At 45.8% G+C, this 22,728-nt stretch overlaps 1 protein-coding gene across 5 annotated transcripts in view; it reads left to right on the top strand.

Annotated features, from left to right (window-relative positions):
- The window catches only part of ACACB (acetyl-CoA carboxylase beta), a 131,701-nt gene that overhangs the window by 36,257 nt on the left and 72,716 nt on the right, over window positions 1–22,728 (top strand). For 4 of the 5 annotated variants that reach the window (XM_049101704.1, XM_049101706.1, XM_049101707.1 and 1 more), the window contains 8 exons: window positions 10,242–10,374; window positions 12,984–13,122; window positions 15,470–15,579; window positions 15,794–15,875; window positions 17,095–17,193; window positions 19,017–19,126; window positions 19,237–19,347; window positions 22,265–22,474. In XM_049101704.1, the coding sequence (XP_048957661.1) occupies window positions 10,242–10,374; window positions 12,984–13,122; window positions 15,470–15,579; window positions 15,794–15,875; window positions 17,095–17,193; window positions 19,017–19,126; window positions 19,237–19,347; window positions 22,265–22,474 (994 nt within the window). Of the gene's footprint in view, window positions 1–758; window positions 921–10,241; window positions 10,375–12,983; window positions 13,123–15,469; window positions 15,580–15,793; window positions 15,876–17,094; window positions 17,194–19,016; window positions 19,127–19,236; window positions 19,348–22,264; window positions 22,475–22,728 lie in introns of those variants that run through there. The other variant, XM_049101709.1, reaches the window with a different exon arrangement.

Here is a 22,728-nt window from a genome sequence, read left to right as displayed (position 1 = left end):
TGTACCTTTCATTCCCAGGACTTATGTGTTCCATAAACTAGAAGTCAGAAAGAAGTTTATTTAGGGTCACAGGGCAGCTGGGCTCCCTTTGCTAGATGACCCAGGTGGTCCAAAGTGTGTGTTAGAAGCTCACTGAGTGGGCAGGAGGCCCTAGAGCCAACATGTCCCTGGGAAGAGAGGCGAAAGAATAAGCAAAAACAGAACTTGGAAGCCAAGAGTTGACTTGCCTTAGGAGGTTTTACCAGGCACCGTGGTGACATCTGACTCATATCAAATAAACCATATTTTTCACCACTTCCCTATTGTGTGTGTTCAAGCACATGAAATGCTTGCGAGTTTGTCCCAGCTGCCAGTCTGTAGCGGGGGTGCCCTCCTGGAACCCTTCTCTCCAGTCAGGGCAGCTGGGGAGGAAAGTAGGCAAGAGGGCTTTTTTTAAAGTCTCTGGCTGCTGTCGACCGGCGCCCAAGGTCAGCGGCGGCCCCGCTGGATTGGCCAGTCCGGGGGGCGGGACCTGGTCCTGTTGAGGCCAGGAGGGGGGCCCGGTGAGGAGGCCGGGCCTCGTGCAGGGGGCGGGGCCCTCCGGGGAGGAGGGGCTCGTTTGGGGGCGGGGCCTGGCCGGCGCATCACCCCCCCTCCCCCCGCCCCGCCACAGGATACGTGCGCTCTGGACTCATTTTGGGATGGAGGAAGCGCTGCGCTTGGTCGGGCACCTGCAGGCTGCAGCACCGTTCGGCCTGAGCGGCCCTCCTCCTCCCTGTCGCGACCTGGCTGCCCTGCTGGGCCCCGGGACGGAGGTCTGCTTCAGGGGGTTAAGGGGTGCAGGCTCTGCATCCCGGCAGCAGCCGGGGGGGATTGGCCGGCGAGCAGGTCATTATGAGTCCTGCCAAGTGCAAGGTCTGTTTTCCTGATCGCAAAGTAAAGTAAGTAAGTCTGCAATTTTAATGACCGTTATCTTTTGCAAACTTAGGCCATCGTGCCCCCCCCCCCCCCGCCCCCAGTAAAGACAAGCTGTGTGTCCCCTTAGCTCCACCTCCTCTTCCCCGCCCCCATCAAAGAAATGTAGGCTTCAGTTTGGCCACTGGGGAGGTGGAGCCCGCCTTGCCGACACTGGCTGGTCTTGGTGGTTGAAGCGGAGGCCGGATTGGACGGATTTGGCGGCGATGTTGATTGGAGGGGCTCTCTGGAACACACAGGTGGACAGGCTTGGGGGGGACCACGCCTACTTCCTCTTCCTCCACTCAGCCTTGATAAAGCCTTGATGGGTCTGGAAGGCAGGGCTCTTTGAAGTGATTATGAAGCCCTAGGTGAATCAAGGGCCACCTGAGCAGGCATGGCTTTTAAGGGTATTTTATGAGCACTGTGCAGGCATTTCTGTGTCCGAGTGCTTCCTACCTCCATGTGCTTGATTTCTTGTCTTCATTTTATTGCATTAAAAAAAATTACCAAAGTAATGTTATGTTTGTTGTTGAAAAGTCAGAAAATTCTAGATAAGCTAAGAGAAGGAACAAAATTCATCCTAGCCACTCCCTACCCCCACACCATGATCTTTATTAACAGTTGCTGGATAGTTACTGAGCTCATAAGCATGTCAGGGAAGTGAAGTCTCAGAGCCAGAAGGATGGTTGTTTAGGTCCAAGGATGGGGCAAAAAACGTGCCCCAGACATGCAGCCAGCCCTCCAGGAGGCGGCTGACCTTCCAGTTCTCTGGCCCTTCTGCAAAGGAGAATAACAGGGCCTTCAGGGGACCCTTGGATCGCTCAGGGCTTATCTGAGCAGAGGGCTTGCAGAGCGGGAGAGGTCCTGAGTTTGAATCATGGTCTCTCTTGTGCACTACGTTTTTGGTACAGCATGACAGTTACGTTTGGAGCCCTGATCTGACCCCTGTGGCAAAACCCCTCAAGTCCTACAATGTACCCAAAGTGGGCCATGTGGTCTACAAAAGACACATTTCCACGCCCCTGATCTGTAAGGCTATTGACACAAAAGTTTAACATATAAATCTTGAATCACGCTTAATTGTACACTCCCGTCCAGAAGAAGACTTTTCACAAACTATTATAATCTGAAAGAGTAAGCCTGCAGGAATTGAAATTGTCCTATCATATGTGACTTCACTGCTCAGTGGAAATTCTGCTCAGAACCAAGGCCAGCTGCCAGGTTGAAATGTTGGTTGTTGGTTTATTAGTGGTTCTCACCCCCAACTGCACATTCGAATTCCCTGGGGGGTAGGGAGGCTTTGGTAAAATGGGGATGCCTAGGTGCGCTCCCTCTGCCTCCAACAATCCCTCCTGTCCTGGGGATGCTGATTAATTAGTCCAAGTGGGGCCTGGGCATCAGCATTTTTAAAGCCCCTCAATGTGATGGAGCATCGAGTCAGGGCTGAAAAGCACTGCCTAATTCAGAATTGACAAACTGTTTTCGTCCAGGGCCAAATAGTAAATATTTCCGGCTTTAAGACCTTATGGTCTCTGTCACTACTCAGCTCTGCCCCAGCAGCCACAGAGAATCCATAATTAAATGGATCTGACTGTATTCCAGTCACGCTTTATTTATGGGCACTGATGTTTGAAATTCATGTAATTTTCATGTGTCGGAAAATAAGATTCTTTCAACCATTTAAAAATGTAAAAGTCATTATTAGCTTGTGGGATGTACAAAAGCAGGTGGCACCCAGGATTTGGGTTTTGGACCTTAGCTTAATGACTTCTGGCCTTGCCAAAGTGGCCATCCCGGGAAGCGCTGACAGCATGGGTGGCCCAAGAAATTTCCAAGGGTCCAGTCCATTTGCCTGGGAGCCCAAAAATGAGTTCAAAGTTAGCAGCCTTTACTAAGCTATGCAATGTCCTTTCTTTCTTACTTGCTTGGTGATAATAGTGAAGCCTTTATGTCCATCAGGTCAGCTAGCATCCCTGTTTTGCAGAAGAGAAGTAGTGGTAGGGTAGGGATGCAGGGGCTGGTTAATGTCCACAGCACAATAGCTCCATACTGGGGCTCTTATCGTGGCTGCCCAGCAGAGAGGCACCTCATCTAAAGCTCTTTGCTGCACACGAAGCCCAGCAGTGAACCCTGGACACACTCTCCGAGGCAGACACTATTAATATTTTCGATATTGTCATCCTGCAAGGGAACTGAGATATACTACTGCAGCAGCCTTCCCAAGACCATATAGGTCATGAGTAGTAGACTCTGCGTTCAAAGCCTGGGAGGATGGCTCTAACCCACCAGGGTTTCTCAGCTGAGGCACTGTTGATATTTGGGGCCCTGTGTGTAGTAGGGGTTGTCCTGAGCATCCTAGAATATTGAATAGCATCCCTGGCCTCTATCTACTAGATGCCAGTAGCACACTGCCTTCCCCACCTTAGCTGTGATCACAAAAAAATGTCAGCAAACATGGGTCATGTGTCCCCTGGGGAACCAAACTGGCCTCAACTGAGAACCCTGCAGTTCACATTTTGCCTCTCAAATGTAGGTGCTTGTTTTTCTAAAATCCAGACAATGGAGATACTTCCTTTTACCTCAACTATCCTTCTGCCTCAAACTTAGACTCTGGAGGTCAGAGTTAGATTGCAAGCCCAGCATTGCCACCTGCCAGCTGTGTGGCTTGAGGTCATTGGGCCTCTCTGACCCTCAGTTTCCTCGCTGTGAGCAGGGAATGGCGGCCTCCCATGCACAGATTCAGTAGGAAGCCCCCTGTACCTGATTCACAGTGACACTCGAGAATGTTTATTCCTTCCCTCCCAGTGTCTCTGCCTGGTCTTGTGCCTGAGCAGCTGACTGTGTTTGGTGTTGGGCTGATAACTCTGAGGTGTCGTTGATTGCACCTGAAGCCATTTACAAAGTCACCCTGGGATAATGCAGCCTCCGCTTGCCTTGGAACAAATGCTGGCCAAAGGTCAGCCTTCCAGAGCCAATGTTGGTTGGCTTCCATCTTTGTCAAAAACGAATAAAAATAGCCACCAGCCTGGAGACTGGGTCTGAACCAAGGCTACTCCGGCAGCATTGTGTGTTCACCCACCTAGCTAGTTATGATGGGCTTGTGACCCACCTGATGGATGGGCTCTGTCACCAGTTTAGAAATCAAAATGGTGGCTGAGAAATTTCCAGGCTATAAAATGGTGTTTTTCTCCTGGTTGACTTTTTTGTTGTTATTGTGCTTTAGGTCAGTTTTCTAGAGTTTTAATGTTTGTGTGTATGGAAGTGGGATGTCTGAGACTATCTGAAGCCAAGTTGGGGAGGGCTGTAGACAGAGTGGGGAAGAGTGGATGGATGGGGAGCAGACCCTAGACAGAGGAGTGGCCGATGCATTTCCTGGTGAGGTTGGAAGATCAGGAGCCTCTGATCCTCTTGGTCTCACTACACTGAAATGGTAATAGAGTTTACTGGCCAGACACCATCTTTTGCTTTATATATATCATTTAACTTTTACAACCTAGTGAGGTATATTTTACTATTCTCATCTTATAGTTGGGGATGCTGAGCACCCGGCTTAATGGATGCCAGAATGACCATTGGCTTTTGGTATCCCTCTTACAAAATTCATAGCTTTTTTTAAATTTTTTTCTCATTGAAAATAATATATCATTGCAGGACTTAACAAACATAGACAAAGAAAGGAAAACAGGAACCACCTATAACTCCACTATCCCGAGATAACTGCCTTTAACATTTTGGTATCTGGTTCCCTAGATCAGGGGCCTACATGCCACATCTGCCTGTTTTTGTGAAGAAATAAAGTTATTAAAAACAAACTGAGATACCTGCTGGTTGATGGGATGTAATTCTGATAAAAGCACTGTTCACATTTGCAAGATGATAATGACCTTCTAAAGTACTTTCCTAAATCCGATCTCGGTTCAGTGATTCAGTCCCAGGAAGTCTTTTTTTTTTTTTTTTAAGATTTTATTTATTTATTCATGAGAAACACAGAGTGAGAGGCAGAGACATAGGCAGAAGGAGAAGCAGGCTCCCTATGGGGAGCCTGATGTGGGACTCTATCCCAGGACCTCAGGATCATATTCTGAGACGAAGGCAGATGCTCAATCACTGAGCCACTCAGGTGCCACAGTCCCAGAAGGTCTTAGAAGAAAAACTGCTCACAGTTTGTGGCAGGGGGCGAGGTTATTTTAAGGGCCAGAAATCATTTGTTCATCTGTCTGTTCATTTATTCAGGCCCTATGGCTAAACTCAGATGGATGGAGAGTCTTCGTTGAAAACACATATTCTCTTGTGGCATAGAAACACAGCGTTCATTTTCTCTTTTTGTTCCCCTGGCCCAGAACTTTGTTTTTCCCTCTGTGATAGGCAGAGTGTTTGGCGGCTCATGCTGGGGAGTGGGAGCAGATTGCAGACTTGTAGGAGACTTTCCCATGGGGACCTGTACTGAACACGAAGATTGGTACAACAACATTTGCTGGTGTAGTGGAAATAGCCCTAGGCCTGCTGTCTTGCTCGGTGACACCTTTGCCTGGCTGGACCTCTATTTGCCCATCTATAAAATGAAATTTCTCTTTGCTATTTATTTGCTTCCAGTTTTGCTGGTTTTTGCTCAGATGATAAGTGGTGGCATGTTGGTAGTGTTCCTTAAGATTAGTTAGTTCTTCACCAAAGGTTTGGTCCTTGAACCCACTCATCCTTGCCCTCACCACATGCTTAGTAACACAGCTGCTCACAGCTATGGGTGGTTACCTGCTAGCCTAATTCTTGACAGACTGTCCCCAGCTTAATGGCTCATTGCCATGTTATGTAAGTGGACTGAGGGGCACCTGGGTGGCACAGTCAGCTGGGTGTCTGATTCTTGGTTTTGGCTGGGGTCCTGATCTCAGGGTTGTGAGATCAAGCCCACATTGGGTTCTGTGCTCAGCATGGAGTCTGCTAAAGACTCTTCTGCTGCCCCTCCCCTCCCTCAAATAATTTTTTTTAAAAAGATTTATTTATTTATTCAGAGAGAGACGGAGAGGCAGAGAGAGAAGCGGGCTCCATGCAGGGAGCCCTACGTGGGACTCGATCCCAGGTCTCCAGGGTCACGCCCTGGGCTGCAGGCAGCGCTAAACTGCTGCGCCACCGGGGCTGCCCCAAATAATTTTTTTTTTTTTAAGATTTTATTTATTTACTCATGAGAGACACACAGAGAGAGGCAGAGACATGGGCAGAGGGAAGAACTGACTTGATCCCAGGATCCTGGGATTACAACCTGAGTCGAAGGCAGATGCTCAACCACTGAGACACTCAGGCATCCCACAAATAAATAAATCTTGAAAAGAAAAGAAAAAAAAAAGAACATAGACTGAATGCGCATTCCTGATTCTCTTCTATCAATATTCCAGCGAATGACAGCAGAGAGATGTTTTTTTAAAAAGAGAGATGGAAACCCATCAAGCCTGGCAGAACAGTGGGGAAGATTAGCAACCACATTTTAGAGGACAGAAGCAGATGGACAAACAGTAAATGGCTTAGCAGAACCAAGAGGGCTGAGTCATTAAGCAGCAGTGAGGACAGCTGCAAACCCACCTGATCTGTGTTCTCAAAGGTGCAGGGACTGGCAGCATCATGTACCTCTGCACTTGGGGCTTAAGAGGGGGTACCAAAATGAGAAGAATTGGGTAAAAAGATGCCCGGATTTTCTTGCCTGCTTTGCATGACTAGGGGTTGCCCATTTCCACCCCAACAGAAAGTAAGTGGTTCATTCTCTGGAGGAGGACATCAGAGGGTCTCGGGACTGGAGACTGATGGGCATAGTGGAGGGTATGAGGCCTGAATCCCAAACACAAAGATCAGGGTCTGTGTAGGTGCTGAATCCTGAAACCCGCCCTGCCCTCCTGCCCCCCCAGACCTGTCCCACTACTTCCCCCACCATCCCTTCCCTGGCTCCTGCCCAGCTGAGAATTGGACCATTGAAGGAAGAAGACTCTAGTATACTTGGGATTTCCGGTATGTAGGCCCCCTTCCCCCCTCCAGATCCTGAGCACTGAGCTCAGGGGCTGCTGGCTCCACCTTGTACCTCTGCCAGCCCTTTAGTTAGTTTTTTGTTTTTGGTCATGAGAAAGTAACTGAGGCTTGGGTACTGTTTCTAATATGGAAGGCAGGCCCCAAACAATCCAACCGAGGGACACAAGAGACTTGGAAGAAACAGAAACGATGCCGGGAGAAGAGAGCTTGAAAAAGCTGCCATTAATACCTTCACTGAAGCCAGAGAGGATGTTGCATACATAGGAACAAGATGCACAAGAGGGAAACTTGGCGAGCCAATAACAAGCTCTTGGGTATTAAAGGCACAACAGCAGGTTAGGAATCTCCCAGAAAGTGAAAGACATCAAAGTTTTGGTCCTCTGAACCCACTCATCTTTGCCCTTGTAGCATGCTTGGTGACACAGCCATTGGACATATCTGTGGGTGGTTAACTGCTAGCCTAATTCTTGACAGACTGCCCCTAGCTTAATGCCTCATCACCAGGTTAAGAAAGTGGACTGAAGGGCACCTGGGTGGTGCAATCTGCCAGAAAGTGAAAGACGAGATAGGAAATAGAAGAGGGGAAAATTTTAGACAGAAACTTGCAGGCCAGTCTAAGAATTTCAACATCCAAATAATGAGGCTTCTGGAAAGAATAGAGGAAAAGGAGGTAGATAAATCATTTGAAGGAAATATTTGAAGACAAATCCTAGGATGTGGGTTTCCACATTGAAGGAGCCTGTTCACAGCCCCACTGGTGGAAGAGGACACATACCTGAGTACATCCCTGTGAAACTGTAGACTCTGGAAGACAGAGATAAGATCCTATAAGCTTCTGGATTTAAAAAAACAGGTCACCCATGAAGGATCAATGTATCAGAACAGCTCTGGTTCTGTGTCCTTGAAAACCACAACATAATGGTGCAAACCTTCCAAAACTCTGAAGGAAAAGGTTTTCCCTTCTAGAATTCCATACAGAGCCAAATGACAGGGCCAAACCTGAGAGGAGAAAGTTTCAGAATTTTCAAGACTATGAGTCATTAACTACCCTCACCACTCTCAAACACCTTTCTTAGAAAGCTACTGAAGGGTGTCTTCTACTGAAAAAAGAGAATAAACCAAAAAAGCAACACATGGGAAACAGGAAACAGAGATCCAGTGTAGAATGTAAGAGGATCTCCAAAGTGATAGTGATGAGGTAGCCCAGAGCAGCCAGGAGCAGGACAGGCATGTTAAGGGTACCATTGTCATCTGCTCTGTTGTTGTACCATCTTTTTAGTCAGATAGAACTATTGGAGGCTATGTCCCAACAAAACAAGGGAGTCTACCAAAAAAGGAGTCTAATTTGTGATTCCTCTCAGGGATCATACGCCTAGGAAAGGCAAAAGAGATCCTAAGGATGTCAGCAAAAGGAAGTCCCAGAATGACAGTTGTGTAGTGGGTCTGGAGAACAGCCAATCAGGATGAGAGGAGAGGGTAGAGGGCTGCAGAAGGGATATCACCAATGAAGAAAAATGGAGCTGACCAATTATCTTGTGTACTGCGAAGACATGAGGAGGAGTGGACTGCATTAGCAACAAGTGCAAGGAGAGCTACATGGATGGAAAAACAACAACAACAACAACAACAACACTGTCTCCAGGAGAAAAGCAAGAAGAAAGGAAAATCTGGTCTATTCCAGCCCTCATCTGTGAATAATCCCAGATTTGTGAAACCCCAAATACTCAATCTGCCAGATTGCAGTATGCCTGCATTGAGAGGTTGGGTGACGGGAAGCAGATGGGATGGCCAAGTAAGAGCACTCATTCCTCATCTCTTGAGATCAGAGAGCCATAGATGTGTCTCAAATAATGTCACACAAGGTGGTACATACATATTATTCAGAACTACGGAGAGGCGTAAATGCCAAAAAAGTGATTTCCTTTGAAATTGAGAAGGTCATTGAGAAGGTACAGATGGCATATGTGGTTCTGGAGGGGGTGGGGCAAGGAACCACCATTTGGTTGTTATACGTTTTTTTAAAAAGATTTTGTTTATTTATTTATTTTTTAAAAGATTTTATTCATTTATTATGAGAGACACAGAGAGGCAGAGACACAGGCAGAGGGAGGAGCAGGCTCCCTGCAGGAAGCCCGATGTGGGACTCGATCCCAGGACTCCAGGATCATGACCTGAGCGGAAGGCAGATGCTCAACCACTGAGCCACCCAGGCGCCCCTGTTTATTTATTTATTTAGAGAGCACGAGCTTGGGGAGCTTGGGGAGCTTGGGGACGGGCAGAGGGTGAGGGAGAAAGAGAATCTCAGACTCCCACTGAGCATAGACACCCCCCCCCACCCCGCCCCAGACCTGGGGCTTGATCTCATGACTCTGAGATCATGACCTGAACCAAAATCAAGAGTCAGTATCTTTTTTTTTTTTTTTTTAATTTTTTATTTATTTATGATAGTCACAGAGAGAGAGAGAGAGGCAGGCTCCATGCACCGGGAGCCCGACGTGGGATTCCATCCTGGGTCTCCAGGATTGCGCCCTGGGCCAAAGGCAGGCGCTAAACCGCTGCGCCACCCAGGGATCCCCCAAGAGTCAGTATCTTAACCAACCGAGCCACCCAGGTGCCCCAATTGTTATACATTTTCTGGTTTTCAGTTGCAAAAATATTGATATGTCCATACAGAAAACTGCATGAGAAGTATCAATACTGTTTAACAAGTCTCAAGTATTAGACTTGGACTTTTTCCCTGATCATAAACCTCCCCTCTCTCCTAAGCATTTTAGTATTATTTGAATTTCTAAATTGGGAGCGTAGAAAGTAAAAATGAGGGGACTTGGGTTGCTCAGTTGGTTGAGTGTCTGCCTTCAGCTCAGGTCATGATCCTGGGGTCCTGAGATCAAGCCCCGCGTCAGACTCCCTGCTCAGCGGGGAGCCTCCTTCCCCCCCCCCACTTTTTTTTTTTTTCTCCTTTTCCTTCTGCCATTCCCCCTGCTTGTGCTCTCTGGCTCTCTCTATCGCTCTGTCAAATGAATGAATAAATGAAAATAAAAATTAATTTAAAGTTAAAGAGGTCAACATACAGCTTGGGACAAATCAGGGGATCATTCTGCTTCATTCCTGCCCTGGCCTCTTGGGTCTCCTTGTGAAATACTTCAAGGTTCCCAGTGAGGACTGCAAAGCAGAGCGCATCTGATGAGCTCCTGCTTCTCTGTTGATGTTGATTTTGGAGGTGCTGGGCTCCTGACTCTCTCCCCAAGTGGCCCAGGCTTCCTGGCTCATCAGGGTCTGTCCTGTTCCCTCTGCAGACCCAGCATGTCAGGACTCCACCTGGTGAAGCGCGGCCGAGAACTGAAGAAGCTGGACCTGCACAGAGACTTTACCGTGGCCTCCCCAGCTGAGTTTGTCGTGCGCTTTGGGGGGGACCGGGTCATTGAGAAGGTACAGATGGCATCCCGGCAGTCGGGGTGGGGTGGGGCCCCTCTTTCCAGCTGGAGGTAAGAATACCTGCTTCAGGCTCATTGTCATGCTGCAGAGAAAGGGCCAGGCCACCTTTCTGTGAGGACTTGCTAAGTGCTATGTGCTGGAATTCATCACCTTTCACCCTCCCAAGCCGAAGTGACAGATGCTACTACTGTGACAGATGCTACAAAGTGACAGATTTCACAGAAGAGTAGATTGAGGTCTGCAAAGCCCCCAAGGTGCCTTTGTGCAAGGGACTGCTTCCTAGGTTATTGGGGGCAGGCATAAAACCCAGCTCTGTCCTTCTGAGGTGTGGAGCTCCTTCCAGGAGAGGAGGCCCGTGTACCAAAGTAACAGTGATGAAGGGAAACAACTAACATTTGCTATTTATAAAGGCTTTTCACATTGTTTCCCATTCCATGGGGTTAAGGCTCTAGGCCACAGACTGATGATTCCTGACGTATTCGTTCAGGAGCCAAGATGCAGAGATTTGACATTGGTTGTCCAAAGTCACTTAGCTGGTTAGTGCTGAAGTTGAGATTTGAACGCAGTTCTGTTTGATGCGAAGGCCTTGTTCTTTTCCATTTTGCTTGAGAGTGGTGGTGGTAGTATTGATAACAGCAGCAGCTTTGATTTTTTGGGAGGCCCACTCAGCCAGGCATCCTGTGAAGTGCTTTATGTATCACGTCTCATTTTGCCACCCCCCCCCAGTCCTGTCAGCTGCTATGATTTTACAGAATCTCCTGGGTGGGGATCCAGAAGCTTCATTTCTGCCACACTCACCAGGGGAAGTCATAGCTGGGAACTGTTGCAGCCAGCCTGACTGGTGGCCAGCATTCAGTCCTGGAGAGCCGAGAGACTGGGTGGCCACTGAAGGCCTCAGCCCAGAGCTGCTGTGCTTTTGTGACTTTGGAGTTGACCGTGGCTTGCCCTCTCTCCTAGACTCCTTGTGGGAAAGCTGCAGCTGCTCAAATAGAACAGCAGGCCAGCCTGCAGTGGCCTTCTCCTCTGGGGGCTCCCAGAATGTGCTAAAACAAATGGGGCCCCGGGAAACTGGCTGTCCTGGGGTCACCCAGAGCCCTTCTTTCTTGACCAAGCCTTGTTTAGGTAATAAGATTAAGAAAATCACAGCCCTGCCCTTCCATCATTGTTCTTCAGGAGGCATTTTTGAAAAAGAGAGCACTGAATCTGAGCCCAGAGCTCTGGGCTCCATCTTTGGTGGCCACTCTATAGGATATGACATCTGGGCTCAGTGTCCCCTTCTGTAAAATAGAGGCCATCACATTCTCAATGTCTAATGAGACTTGTCCTTCAGGAGTGACATGAAAATTAGTCAGCAATGGAAGGGCCTTAAAATTATATTCTTGCCATATAAGTCAGAGCTTTGAAGCCATATGCCTTTTTTTTTTTTGAAAAGAACACTAGAGCTTGGTTTTATTTCTTATACACAAGCCAGGAAACTGGCCAGTCTGAGCTCCTAATGTGGAGATGAAGCTCAGAGAGGGAAGGGGCCTGTCTAATGCCACACAGGAAGTTCATGACACATTAAGAATGGAAACCAGAAAAAAAAAAAAAAAAGAATGGAAACCAGGAACTTTTCTTTTGCTCTCAGTTGCTGAGGACAGCTAGCATTGCTGCCTTTCCTCTCTACTGAGTCCGAGGCCTTAATCTCCAGAATGCAGAGGCAGCCATGGGGGTGGGGGCAGTTTAGAGCACAGGTCAGACCGTGCGGGGCTCAGGAGTCTCATCTCTGCCATTTACTAGTTGTGTGACCTTGGGCAAGTGCCTTAACTCCTTGAGTTTTAGAATCTTTAATCCCAAGTAGAGATAAGAATATAGCCACTTTCAAGGACTGATGTGAGGGTGAAGTGAAATAATGTTGGTAAGATATATTGTGCTGTAGCTTGGTACATACTGGGCATTCACAAGTGTTAAATGATCATGATGGTGCCAACAAAGGAATAAAAAATCATTCATTCATCCCATCCTGTCCATATTATCCATCTATCTGTCCCTCCACCCACCTGTCCATCTATCCATGCACCTGTCCGTTCATCCATCCTTCTGTCCACCCATCCATCCATCCTTTTATCCATCCATCCATTCATCCATCCATCCAACCTATTCATACATCTACCCACTCACCCACCCATCTGTCCATCCATCCACGCACACACCCACCTGTCCATTTGTCCATCATCCATCCATCCACTCACCCATCTGCCCATTTATCAGCCATCCACCCACCTACCTATCCATCTCTCCATCCATCCAGCCAGCCAGCCAGCCATCCACTCACCCATTGCCCATCTAACAGCCATCCACTCACCCACCTGTCTGTCCATCCATCCATCCATCTAATCCTCTGACCATTCATTCATTCATCCACCCACCCACCCACCCATTTGATTATCATCTATTTATGCAACCAGAAGATTTTGAGCACCTCTCTGCTAGGCTGTGTGCTATAGAAATGAAAGAGGTACCTCAGAAGGCTCTGTAGCTGTGAGATGGACCGCAGGGTAGTATGCAGCTCCCAGCGCAGGTAGGTGTGTAGCTCTAGACCCTTCCTTATTTTCCCTGTCCAGGTGCTCATCGCCAACAATGGCATCGCTGCCGTGAAGTGCATGCGCTCCATCCGCAGGTGGGCCTATGAGATGTTCCGCAACGAGCGGGCCATCCGGTTTGTAGTCATGGTGACCCCAGAGGACCTGAAGGCCAATGCAGGTACCTGGGCCTTGGCTCCTTCCCCTCCTGCCACCCCCTGTCCTTACCTGCCCTCACCTCCTCCATTATAGCTAGGCAAGTCCATCTAAGACCCCAGAGCCTCAGGATACCTCTCCTGAGCCTGCATTTATTTGCCTTTTCTTCTTTATTTAATTAAAAATACAAAAGTTTAATACGCAGAGTGGAAATTCCATCTTTGAGAGATGTCCATGTTACAGCAGATTGGCTTCTCTTCCTCCAGGTGTTTTCCCCACAGATGTCTGTATTGGACTTTAATCATCCATTCTTCTGTTCATTTGTTCTCTATGTCTACTAGCATAGATCATTCTATAAATAACTGTTGGACAATTTGCTTTTTTTCTTGAATAATAGTATCCCTTTATAGACCTTTATCCTTACAGGAGCCAAAGTGATTTCTTAAGAACATAGCTCAGGGGCACCTTGGTGTCTCAGTGGTTGAGCATCTGCCTTTAGCTCAGGTTGTGGTCGTGGGGTCCTGGGATCGAGTCCCATATCGGGCTCCTTGCAGGGAGCCTGCTCCTCCCTCTGCCTGTGTCTCCGCCTCTCTCTGTGTGTCTCTCAGGAATAAATAAAATCTTTAAAACACACACACACACACACACACACACACACACACACACACACACACACACACACCTCAGGTTCTGTCAGGAACTCTTTAAATGCTTTAGAGGCTGCAGTACTATTCCCTGCCCTCCCTCCCAGAGCACAGGCCCTGGGCTCCACCCTGCACAGATGTAGCCTCTTTCTAACTCAGAGGGCAGGTTTGATTGTCAGCTCTATTTTATAGATGAGGCAGTTGAGGCACAGGGAGGTGAGTCATTCCCCAGTGTCATATAGGCTATATGTGAAGCAGGCAGAATTGGAACCCCAGGCTGTCTGAATCCACAGTCTTACTCTGTGGGGGCTCCCATCACACTCAGGCTAAAATTCCACATCTTTATGCAGGGCAGTTAAGGTACCATACAGCGTGGCTCTAGCCCCATCCAGTACCTCATGCCCTCTAATCCTGGGTCCGAGTTGCACTGGCCTCATCAGTTCCTGGACTAGCTGAGCTCTTTCCTGTCCCAGAACCTTGGAACATGCTGGATCTTCTGCTGACAATGCTTTTCCCCGAAGTTCCTGGCACAGCAAGCCTCCATCCCTCCCTGCCCTAACCTTCCAGTCATGTCCTCCCGTGTGGCTTTCCCAGAGGTCCCTGGCACAGACCCCAGTCTGATGTTACTGTGTCTGTTTTCTTTTTATCTTCTCTAACAGTGGAGAAAAACTCAGGGATGAGAGGGAGCTTGTCTAACTTCTCACTTTGTCACCTCTGGGACCTCCCCTGTGGCTGTCACTCATGTGTTCCATAAACATCGGAGGCAGCAGCCTGGAAGGAACAGCCACTCTTAGGTCTCTTTCAGGGTCTGCACATAAAGTTCCACACTGTTCCTTCTCAGGATCCCAGAGAATTCCATAGTATGGAGATTTTAATCTTTGCCTTTGGCTTGAGTCTAGCGTTTAAAAGTTCAAAACACGGTCCAGTGGGAATCCTGTTACATCACTCTTTGGCTTCATTGATGACTAGGGTTTTTTAGGACATATTTATTCCTAAAAGTAGAATTTCTGGTGTAAAGGGCATGACTATTTTACAGTCAAAATCAAAATGTTGTATTGTATTCAGCCTTAAAAAGAAAGGATATCCTTCCACGTGGTACAATTGTGGATGGACCTGGAAGACATCATGCTAAGTGCAAGAAACCGGTCACAAAAAGACAAATACTATCGGATTCTGCATACATGAGGTCCCTAGAGTCGAGAGGTTCATAAAGAGGGCGGTGGCCAGGGGCTGCGGGAGGGGAAAGGGGGAGCTGTTGTTTAATGGGTTGAGTTTCAGATTTGCAAGAGAAGAAAGTGCAGGAGATCTGTTTCACAACACTGAACCACCATTTACCAGCGCTAAATACTATTGAACTGCACACTTGAAAAAAGAGTTAGGTGGTAAATTTTGTTATCTGTTTTTCCCCATGATTGAAAACATTTTATTGTTTAATGGCCAAACAATATGTAGATAAACTTGAAATAGGGATGAATAGAACACCCCCACCTCTCATCCCAACTGTTCTGATAGTTTCCTTCCTTCTTTCTTTCTTCCCTCCCAGGCCTTGTCCTTGTTGCATAGAGATTTGCACAAAGTGGAAGTCATGTTCAGTTGTCTTCAAATGATCATACACATGTGTACCTTGTGGCCACAGAATCTTCTTGGTTATCCTTTCAATGGCCATATGCAGTCATGCAGTGAACTTCAGCCTCTCATTTTTTCTTTCCTTTTCTCATCTGATTCCAGAGTATATCAAGATGGCAGATCAGTATGTTCCTGTCCCAGGAGGGCCCAACAATAACAATTATGCCAATGTGGAACTGGTTGTGGACATTGCCAAGAGAATCCCGGTGCAGGTAAGTCGGGTGGGGTGCCTCAGTCTGCCCACAGTGGGAATGATGCTCTGTGATCTGGAGCAACTCACTCCTATAGTTTGGAAGGGACAGAGGCTCCAGGTTCTCCAAGACTCTGAAATCTGGGTCTGATGTGACACTGTGAAGAGCTTTCGATGTGTGATGGGAGGGGGATTCTAGAAGGAAGATCTTTATTCACATGTCTCTGTGTTTACAGGCGGTGTGGGCTGGCTGGGGCCATGCTTCTGAAAACCCCAAACTGCCGGAGCTCCTGTCCAAGCATGAGATTGCTTTCTTAGGTAGAGTGTATCTCCATCAGATATGTGGGAATAGGGATATTGATGGGACATTCTGGCGGGTCAGGTTCTCTTTCCAGTGTCGCCCTGCAAGGTGTGGGTCAATTTGATACTCCCACCTCACCTTTTCATTGTCCAATGTGGGAAGGGACGTTGGCCAACCCAGGAACATAGCCTTTGCCATGGGTACCACAGGAGAATGATGCCAAGGGCAAGCAGAATCCACTGCTTGTGCTCCTTCTGGTACCAAGATACCAGACATACTCAGATTTCTAACTGGGCTTGGAGGTCACATTTCCAATAAGCCCACACCTTTCTTGGGCTATTCTCAGGGCTTTGGAATGCCCTAGCATTTTGGGACCAGAGTCCCTCATCTCTATGATTTATGAGGTAAAATGATACTTATTATGGCATCTGTTTGTTTTAGGATTTGCATTTGTCAACCTTGTGTGTGTAGTTATGCTGTCTGGCATCTTTGCATGATTTAGGAGAATCATTTACCATCCATAATAAATTCCTGTTGCTGCTCCTTAACTCTGGACCTGCAGCACACACTGTGTTTGAAGCAACTCAGTACAAATCAACACCTGATATCCCAAGGGTCTGCCTAGTGACATGTATTTGCTTATATTTTCTCTGTCCATCGTCTTTGGCTGTCACATGGGTTGATCATCCAGCCCACAGGCCAGCAAATTACAGTCCACAGGCCAAATCCAGCCCACTGTCTGCTTTTGTAAATGAAGTTTTATTGAACAGCCCTACTCATTCATTTATGTATTGCCTATGGTTGCTTTTGCCCAACACTGGCAAAGTTGAGTATTTGTGACAGAGATAAGCAGACCCACAAAGCTGAAAATATTTCTTATGTGGCTCATTACAGGAGAAATTTGTTAACCCAGCGTCTAGTTTTTTGAGGTGCTAGCTTGCCCCTTTGGTCTAGTTTTTTGCCTTTCTCCTGAAAAGTGAGTTCTGTGTATGTGACATAGCTTAAGTTTTAACTCAGACCAGGTTTACAGTCCACATATATTAAAACAGCAGACTTCATCCACATATAATGAAGTGGCAGATTAATAGATTTTTTTTTCCTTCCCCAACTTGATGTTAAATTCCTCTAGATCTAGGACCTGAGTACTTTTCTTTGATCCTTTGGTTGGCACTTGGCTGGGAGGGGCTTATGACTAACTTGATTCTTCTGCCTTCCCCTTTGTCCCTGATCCCTCAGGCCCTCCCAGTGAGGCCATGTGGGCCTTGGGAGATAAGATTGCCTCCACCATCGTGGCCCAGACACTGCAAATCCCAACACTGCCCTGGAGTGGAAGTGGTAAGTGGCCTGAGCTTCACTTAGGGGGATCTCTTCCACCCAATCTGAGCAGATGGGGTGACAGGACTATGCTTTTTTTATTCTTTCATTTAAAAATTTAAAAACTCTTAAAGCAGTGGTACAGTTTCATTGTAGAAAACAGAAAATAGGGATCCCTGGGTGGTGCAGCGGTTTAGCGCCTGCCTTTGGCCCAGGGCGCGATCCTGGAGACCCGGGATCGAATCCCACGTCAGGCTCCCGGTGCATGGAGCCTGCTTCTCCCTCTGCCTATGTCTCTGCCTCTCTCTCTCTCTCTCTGTGTGACTATCATAAATAAATAAAAATTAAAAAAAAAAAGAAAGAAAACAGAAAATATAGAATTACAAAAAAAAAAAAAAAAAAAAAGAGAGAGAAGACATAGAAATCATCCATAATCCTATGACCTGGTATTGAACATTTGTTATATTCTAGGTACCTATCTTTCCAGCCTTTTTTCTAGGCACATCCAGAGATCTTGTATTTACTGTGGTTTTTTTTTTTTTTTTTTTTTACTGTGGTTTGTGACTTATTTTTTCTAACTAATGCTTATATGTCAATAAATACACTTTACAATATTTAAAATGTCTGGATAGGATTTTATCATATAGATGTATCATAATTTACTTAACAATCCTCTATAGTTACATATTTAGGTTGTTTCCAGGTCGTTTTGCTCTAATTTTAAAAAATACTAAAAGTAAGGACACCTAGATGGCTTATTGGTTAAGTGTCTGACTCTGGCTCTGGTCATGATCTCAGTGTCCTGGGACTGAGACCAGCCTTGGGCTCCAAGCTTACTGGGGAGTCTGCTTCTCCTTTTCTCCCCGCCCCTCCCCCAACTCATGTTCTTTCTCTGTCTCAAATCTTTTATTTTTTATTTTTTAAAAAAGATTTTATTTATTTATTCATGAGAAACACACACAGAGAGAGAGAGAGAGGCAGAGGGAGAAGCAGGTTCCATGCAGGGAGCCTGATGTGGGACTCGATCCCGGGACTCCAGGATCATGCCCTGGGCCGAAGGTGGCGCTAAACTGCTGAGCCACCCAGGGATCCCCCTCAAATAAATCTTTTAAAAAATACTTAAGGTAATGGAGTCTTTATAGTCTAATAGCTAAATCTCTATGTACTTTTTATTTTTTTTATTTTTATCTTTTTAAAGATTTTATTTATTTATTCATAGACAGAGAGGCAGAGACACAGGGAGAGGGAGAAGCAGGCTCCATGCAGGGAGCCCGATGTGGGACCCAATCCCGGGTCTCCAGGATCACACCCCAGGCTGCAGGCGGCGCCAAACTGCTGCGCCACCAGGGCTGCCCTCTCTGTACTTTTTAATCATTTCCTTCAGATAAATTCCAAAAGGTGAAATTTCTAGGATAAATTAAAAATAAACGGGATAAAGTCTCAGGAATTTCCTATACAGTTTGATTTTTCACCCAAAGATGGAATTTTAAATTTGTAATGGAAAGTTTATTTGTTTTTAATCTTCACAGGATTTTAGAAAACACTGATTTATGTATGTATAAATGACTTTAGTGGGTAGAATTGGAATTTTTTTGAGTTCAGGTTAATATGGTTGTTTCTGGTAGGCTCAGTCTGAATTTCTTAAGCTTGATTTCCCATTCAAGGTTGAGTTAGCCCTTAAAAGAACATTAAAAGCCTTTGTGGGAAGCTGAAGGGCCATATCTATATACTGTTGCTCCAGCAGCCAGGTCTAGAGAGGCTTTGGTGAGGAAAGGCCCTGTGGTTTCTGTGTTGTGTATCTCTGTCATTCTTGGGATGTTTCAGCTCTTTCTATGATTCTCTAGGTCTGATGGTAGAATGGTCAGAAGATGATCTGCAGGAGGGGAAAAGAATCACTGTCCCAGAAGATATTTACAACCAGGGCTGTGTGAAAGATATAGATGAAGGCTTAGAGGTAAACACAGGGCTTGGGGGTGGGGGGCAAGATGCTGGCACCTTCTCATTGTCCTGGTAGCATGGAAACTGTCTACCTTCTAAAGAGGTCTATCTGTCCTTTGCCCTCAGGTGGCTGAAAAAATTGGTTTTCCCTTGATGATCAAAGCATCTGAAGGTGGCGGAGGGAAAGGAATCCGGAAGGCAGAGAGTGCTGAGGACTTCCCAATCCTTTTCAGACAAGTGAGCTGTTCTTGCTGAGTATTTTTCCATACATCTTTGGGAATTGTGTATGTTTAGTTGTTGGCCACTGGATTATTTTTATTAGCATTTCTGTGTCTGAAATCAAGAAGACACTCGTGGGAGCTGACATACTGCTGTGCTGTGTTCCAAAGCAAATGTGTGCATTTTCACACACACAAGTCCATGGTTTGGGTTGGTCTGTACACCGTATTTCCTTAGATGTTTGATCCTGTGAATCCACCTGACTTTAAATGATTTCAGAGACACAGGGCCAGAATATCTATCTGTTTGTGACTATATTTGTCTATCTAAAGATGGGACGTTTTGTAAATGTTAGTAGTCTTAGTATTTTTAACATTTCCAGAAGATTCACTTTTGTTATAGGAATGAACCATGTATTTACTTATTCGTAGCTGGGTTTTCACTTTTAAAACTTCGTGCCTATTATAGTTTCCCACTGACAATGTTAAAAAAAAAGGTAAACTAATGATCTTCTCGTTCTTAATGCAACTGTTTTAGTATTTCTAGGGTTTCTTCTAGATTTTGTTCACATGCATGTTTTGAAGAGTCATATCATTTTAAAACATTTGTTCTGCACAATGCTTTGTTTTACATTTAAAAAAATTCTAAATTGTAGATCACAGATATGTTTTCCATCTTATTGCAGTCTTTACGATTATTTTGATCATTGCATAATATTCCCTGTGTGTCTGTATTATCAAGCCTTTCCTTTTTTGTGAAATGTTAAGTTTGTTTCCATTTCTATTATGAATAATACTATAATACATATATTTCATAATATATAACATATATATTCTATAACATGTAACAATACTCAGCTGTTTTTTTCTTCTTCTGAATTATGTTCTTGGGTAAAGACCACATGCTAAGGACTTAGTTATGTAGCACACACATGCACTTGCAAAAACATGTCAATAAGTTGCTTTCTAAAAAGATTTACCAAGTAAACAGCTGTGGGTAGTATACGGGTGTCCTGGAAAGTAAGTGGTTTCACTATCATGTGTCTCCACTGGGGTAGATAGGTTTTTGGGGTCCTTTGTGGGGGAGAAGAAGTTCTACTTAGTTGAAAGTTGCAAAAGTTAAAAAAAAAAAAAAAAAGAAAGAAAGTTGCAAATGTAGTATGGAGTCCCCATCTACCCTTCATCTGGTTTCCCACTGTTAACATCTTCTGTTAGCTATGCTGTGTTTGTCACAACTAAGAGATTAACAGGGATACTTTTCTATTAAGTGGACTCCAGACTTGACTCAGATCTTACCAGGTTTTCCCACTAATCTCCTCTTTCTGTGTCAGGATCCAGTCCTGGATCCTCCATTACGTTTGAGGGTTGTGTAGGTTTTAAAGTCTTTCTTTTTGGGCAGCCCAGGTGGCTCAGTGGTTTAGTGCTGCCTTCAGCCCAGGGCGTGATGCTGGAGACCCGGGATCAAGTCCCATGTCAGGCTCCGTGCATGGAGCCTGCTTCTCCCTCTGCCTGTGTCTCTGCCTCTCTCTTTCTCTCCTCTTTGTGTATTCTCATGAATAAATAAATAAAATCTTAAAAAAAAACAAAAAGCCTTTTTTTCCTCCCCTTTCTTTAAAATAGATGTTACTTTTTAGGGCAGTTTTCAATTCACAGCAAAATTGAAAGTGCAGAGCTCCCCTATGCCTACTGCCCCAACATGCGCAGAGGTGTCGCAAGGGCGACAAAAGGAAACTTTTGATTATGTGAGTGCAACATGAAAATGTTCTTATGAGAACATGCAAACACTTTAGGGATATGTTAAACATGAAGAAGGAAAATTCTCTTTTCATCACCACCTCTGAACTCCTCCCAGATGTAACCAGGTGACAGTTGGGTTTCTTTCCAGCACTTTGTATATATTTTTTAAAATTTTTCTTTTAAAGATTTTTTAAAAAATTTAGAGTAATTTCTATACCCAATATGGGGCTTGAGCTTACAACCTGAGATCAAGAGTTGTATGCTTTACTGACTGAGCCAGCCAGGTGCCCCTGTATATGCTTTTATATAGGCGTTCATACAGTTCTGTTTTACTATTTTTCATAGAAGTAGGGCCATCCCATATATTACTGCAGGCTTGCTTTTTATTTTATTTATTTATTCATTTAAAAAATATTTTATTTATTTATGCATGAGAGACACAGAATGAGAGAGAGAGGCAAAGACACAGGCAGAGGCAGAAGCAGGCTCCCTGCAGGGAGCCCAATGTGGGACTTGATCCGGGGACTCCAGGATCATGCCCTGGGCCGAAGGCAAGTGCCAAACCACTGAGCCACCCAGAGATCCCTGCAGCTTGCTTTTTTTTTTTTTTTTTTTTTTTTTGCAGCTTGCTTTTTAAAAGAAATTCTTAGAAATCATTCCACGTGAACACTTATTTTTATACTATGGTTAAGAATTTCATCATTAAGGAATTTCGATTGCCTTTTAATGTCAAAAGAATGAAATAAGTCTATCTAGGCTCCACCATAGCTAGCTGAGAGAGTACTATTTAAGGAGGAAAAGAAACTGCAGGACAGCATATTTTAGTCCTGTTTTTATTCAAAAGACATTATGTATATTGTATGTGTTCCTGTACGTATAGCAGAAAACTGATGTGTACCCAGCTCTTAGAGCACGTTAACTTAACCACTTAACTATTAACCACATTAAACTCTTACCCAGTGTGTGCCCAAAGCTTAACAGCACATTATCTTTAGGAGATGGGATTGTGGGGGAAATCCTACCTTCTACATTATGTATTTTGACAGCGTTGGACCTAAAACATCAAAGAGAATGGCATGTCTGTAACAGAGGTAAAACAAAGTGAAAAGGTCAGCAGAATCATGGACCTGTCTTCAGAGGATTTCCCACTCTGACCCTGGTCTCCCAGGGAAGAACAAGCCACTCTGCTGTCCCTGCAGGTGCAGAGTGAGATCCCCGGCTCCCCCGTCTTTCTCATGAAGCTGGCCGAGCACGCCCGACACCTGGAGGTCCAGATTCTTGCTGACCAATATGGGAACGCTGTGTCTCTGTTCGGCCGTGACTGCTCCATCCAGCGCCGGCATCAGAAGATCATCGAGGAGGCGCCGGCCACCATCGCCATACCGGCTGTGTTCGAGTTCATGGAGCAGGTGGGCTCTGCAGAGCTCAGTGAGGGGATGCGGTGGGTAGCTGCAGGGAGAGCCATCCCACCCAGCCAGCAAGAGCGCCCTACAGTCCACATGCCAAAGTGGGGTGACACTGGGGGCCCATCATAGGGAGTGTGATCTCTGAAGTTCCGAAAGAACTCATGCACAGCAGATCCTCAGCATTTGGTTGGGGTGCTAATAAGCCACCATTAAGACGATCCAAGAAAACCACTGGAAACCCTTCAGGCTCTGTGTCT

This window comes from Canis lupus, chromosome 26 (assembly GCF_003254725.2).
Source record: "Canis lupus dingo isolate Sandy chromosome 26, ASM325472v2, whole genome shotgun sequence".
NCBI lineage: Eukaryota > Metazoa > Chordata > Mammalia > Carnivora > Canidae > Canis > Canis lupus.
Note: the sequence above shows the minus strand (reverse complement) of the source record. Positions and strands in the feature narration are given on the sequence as shown.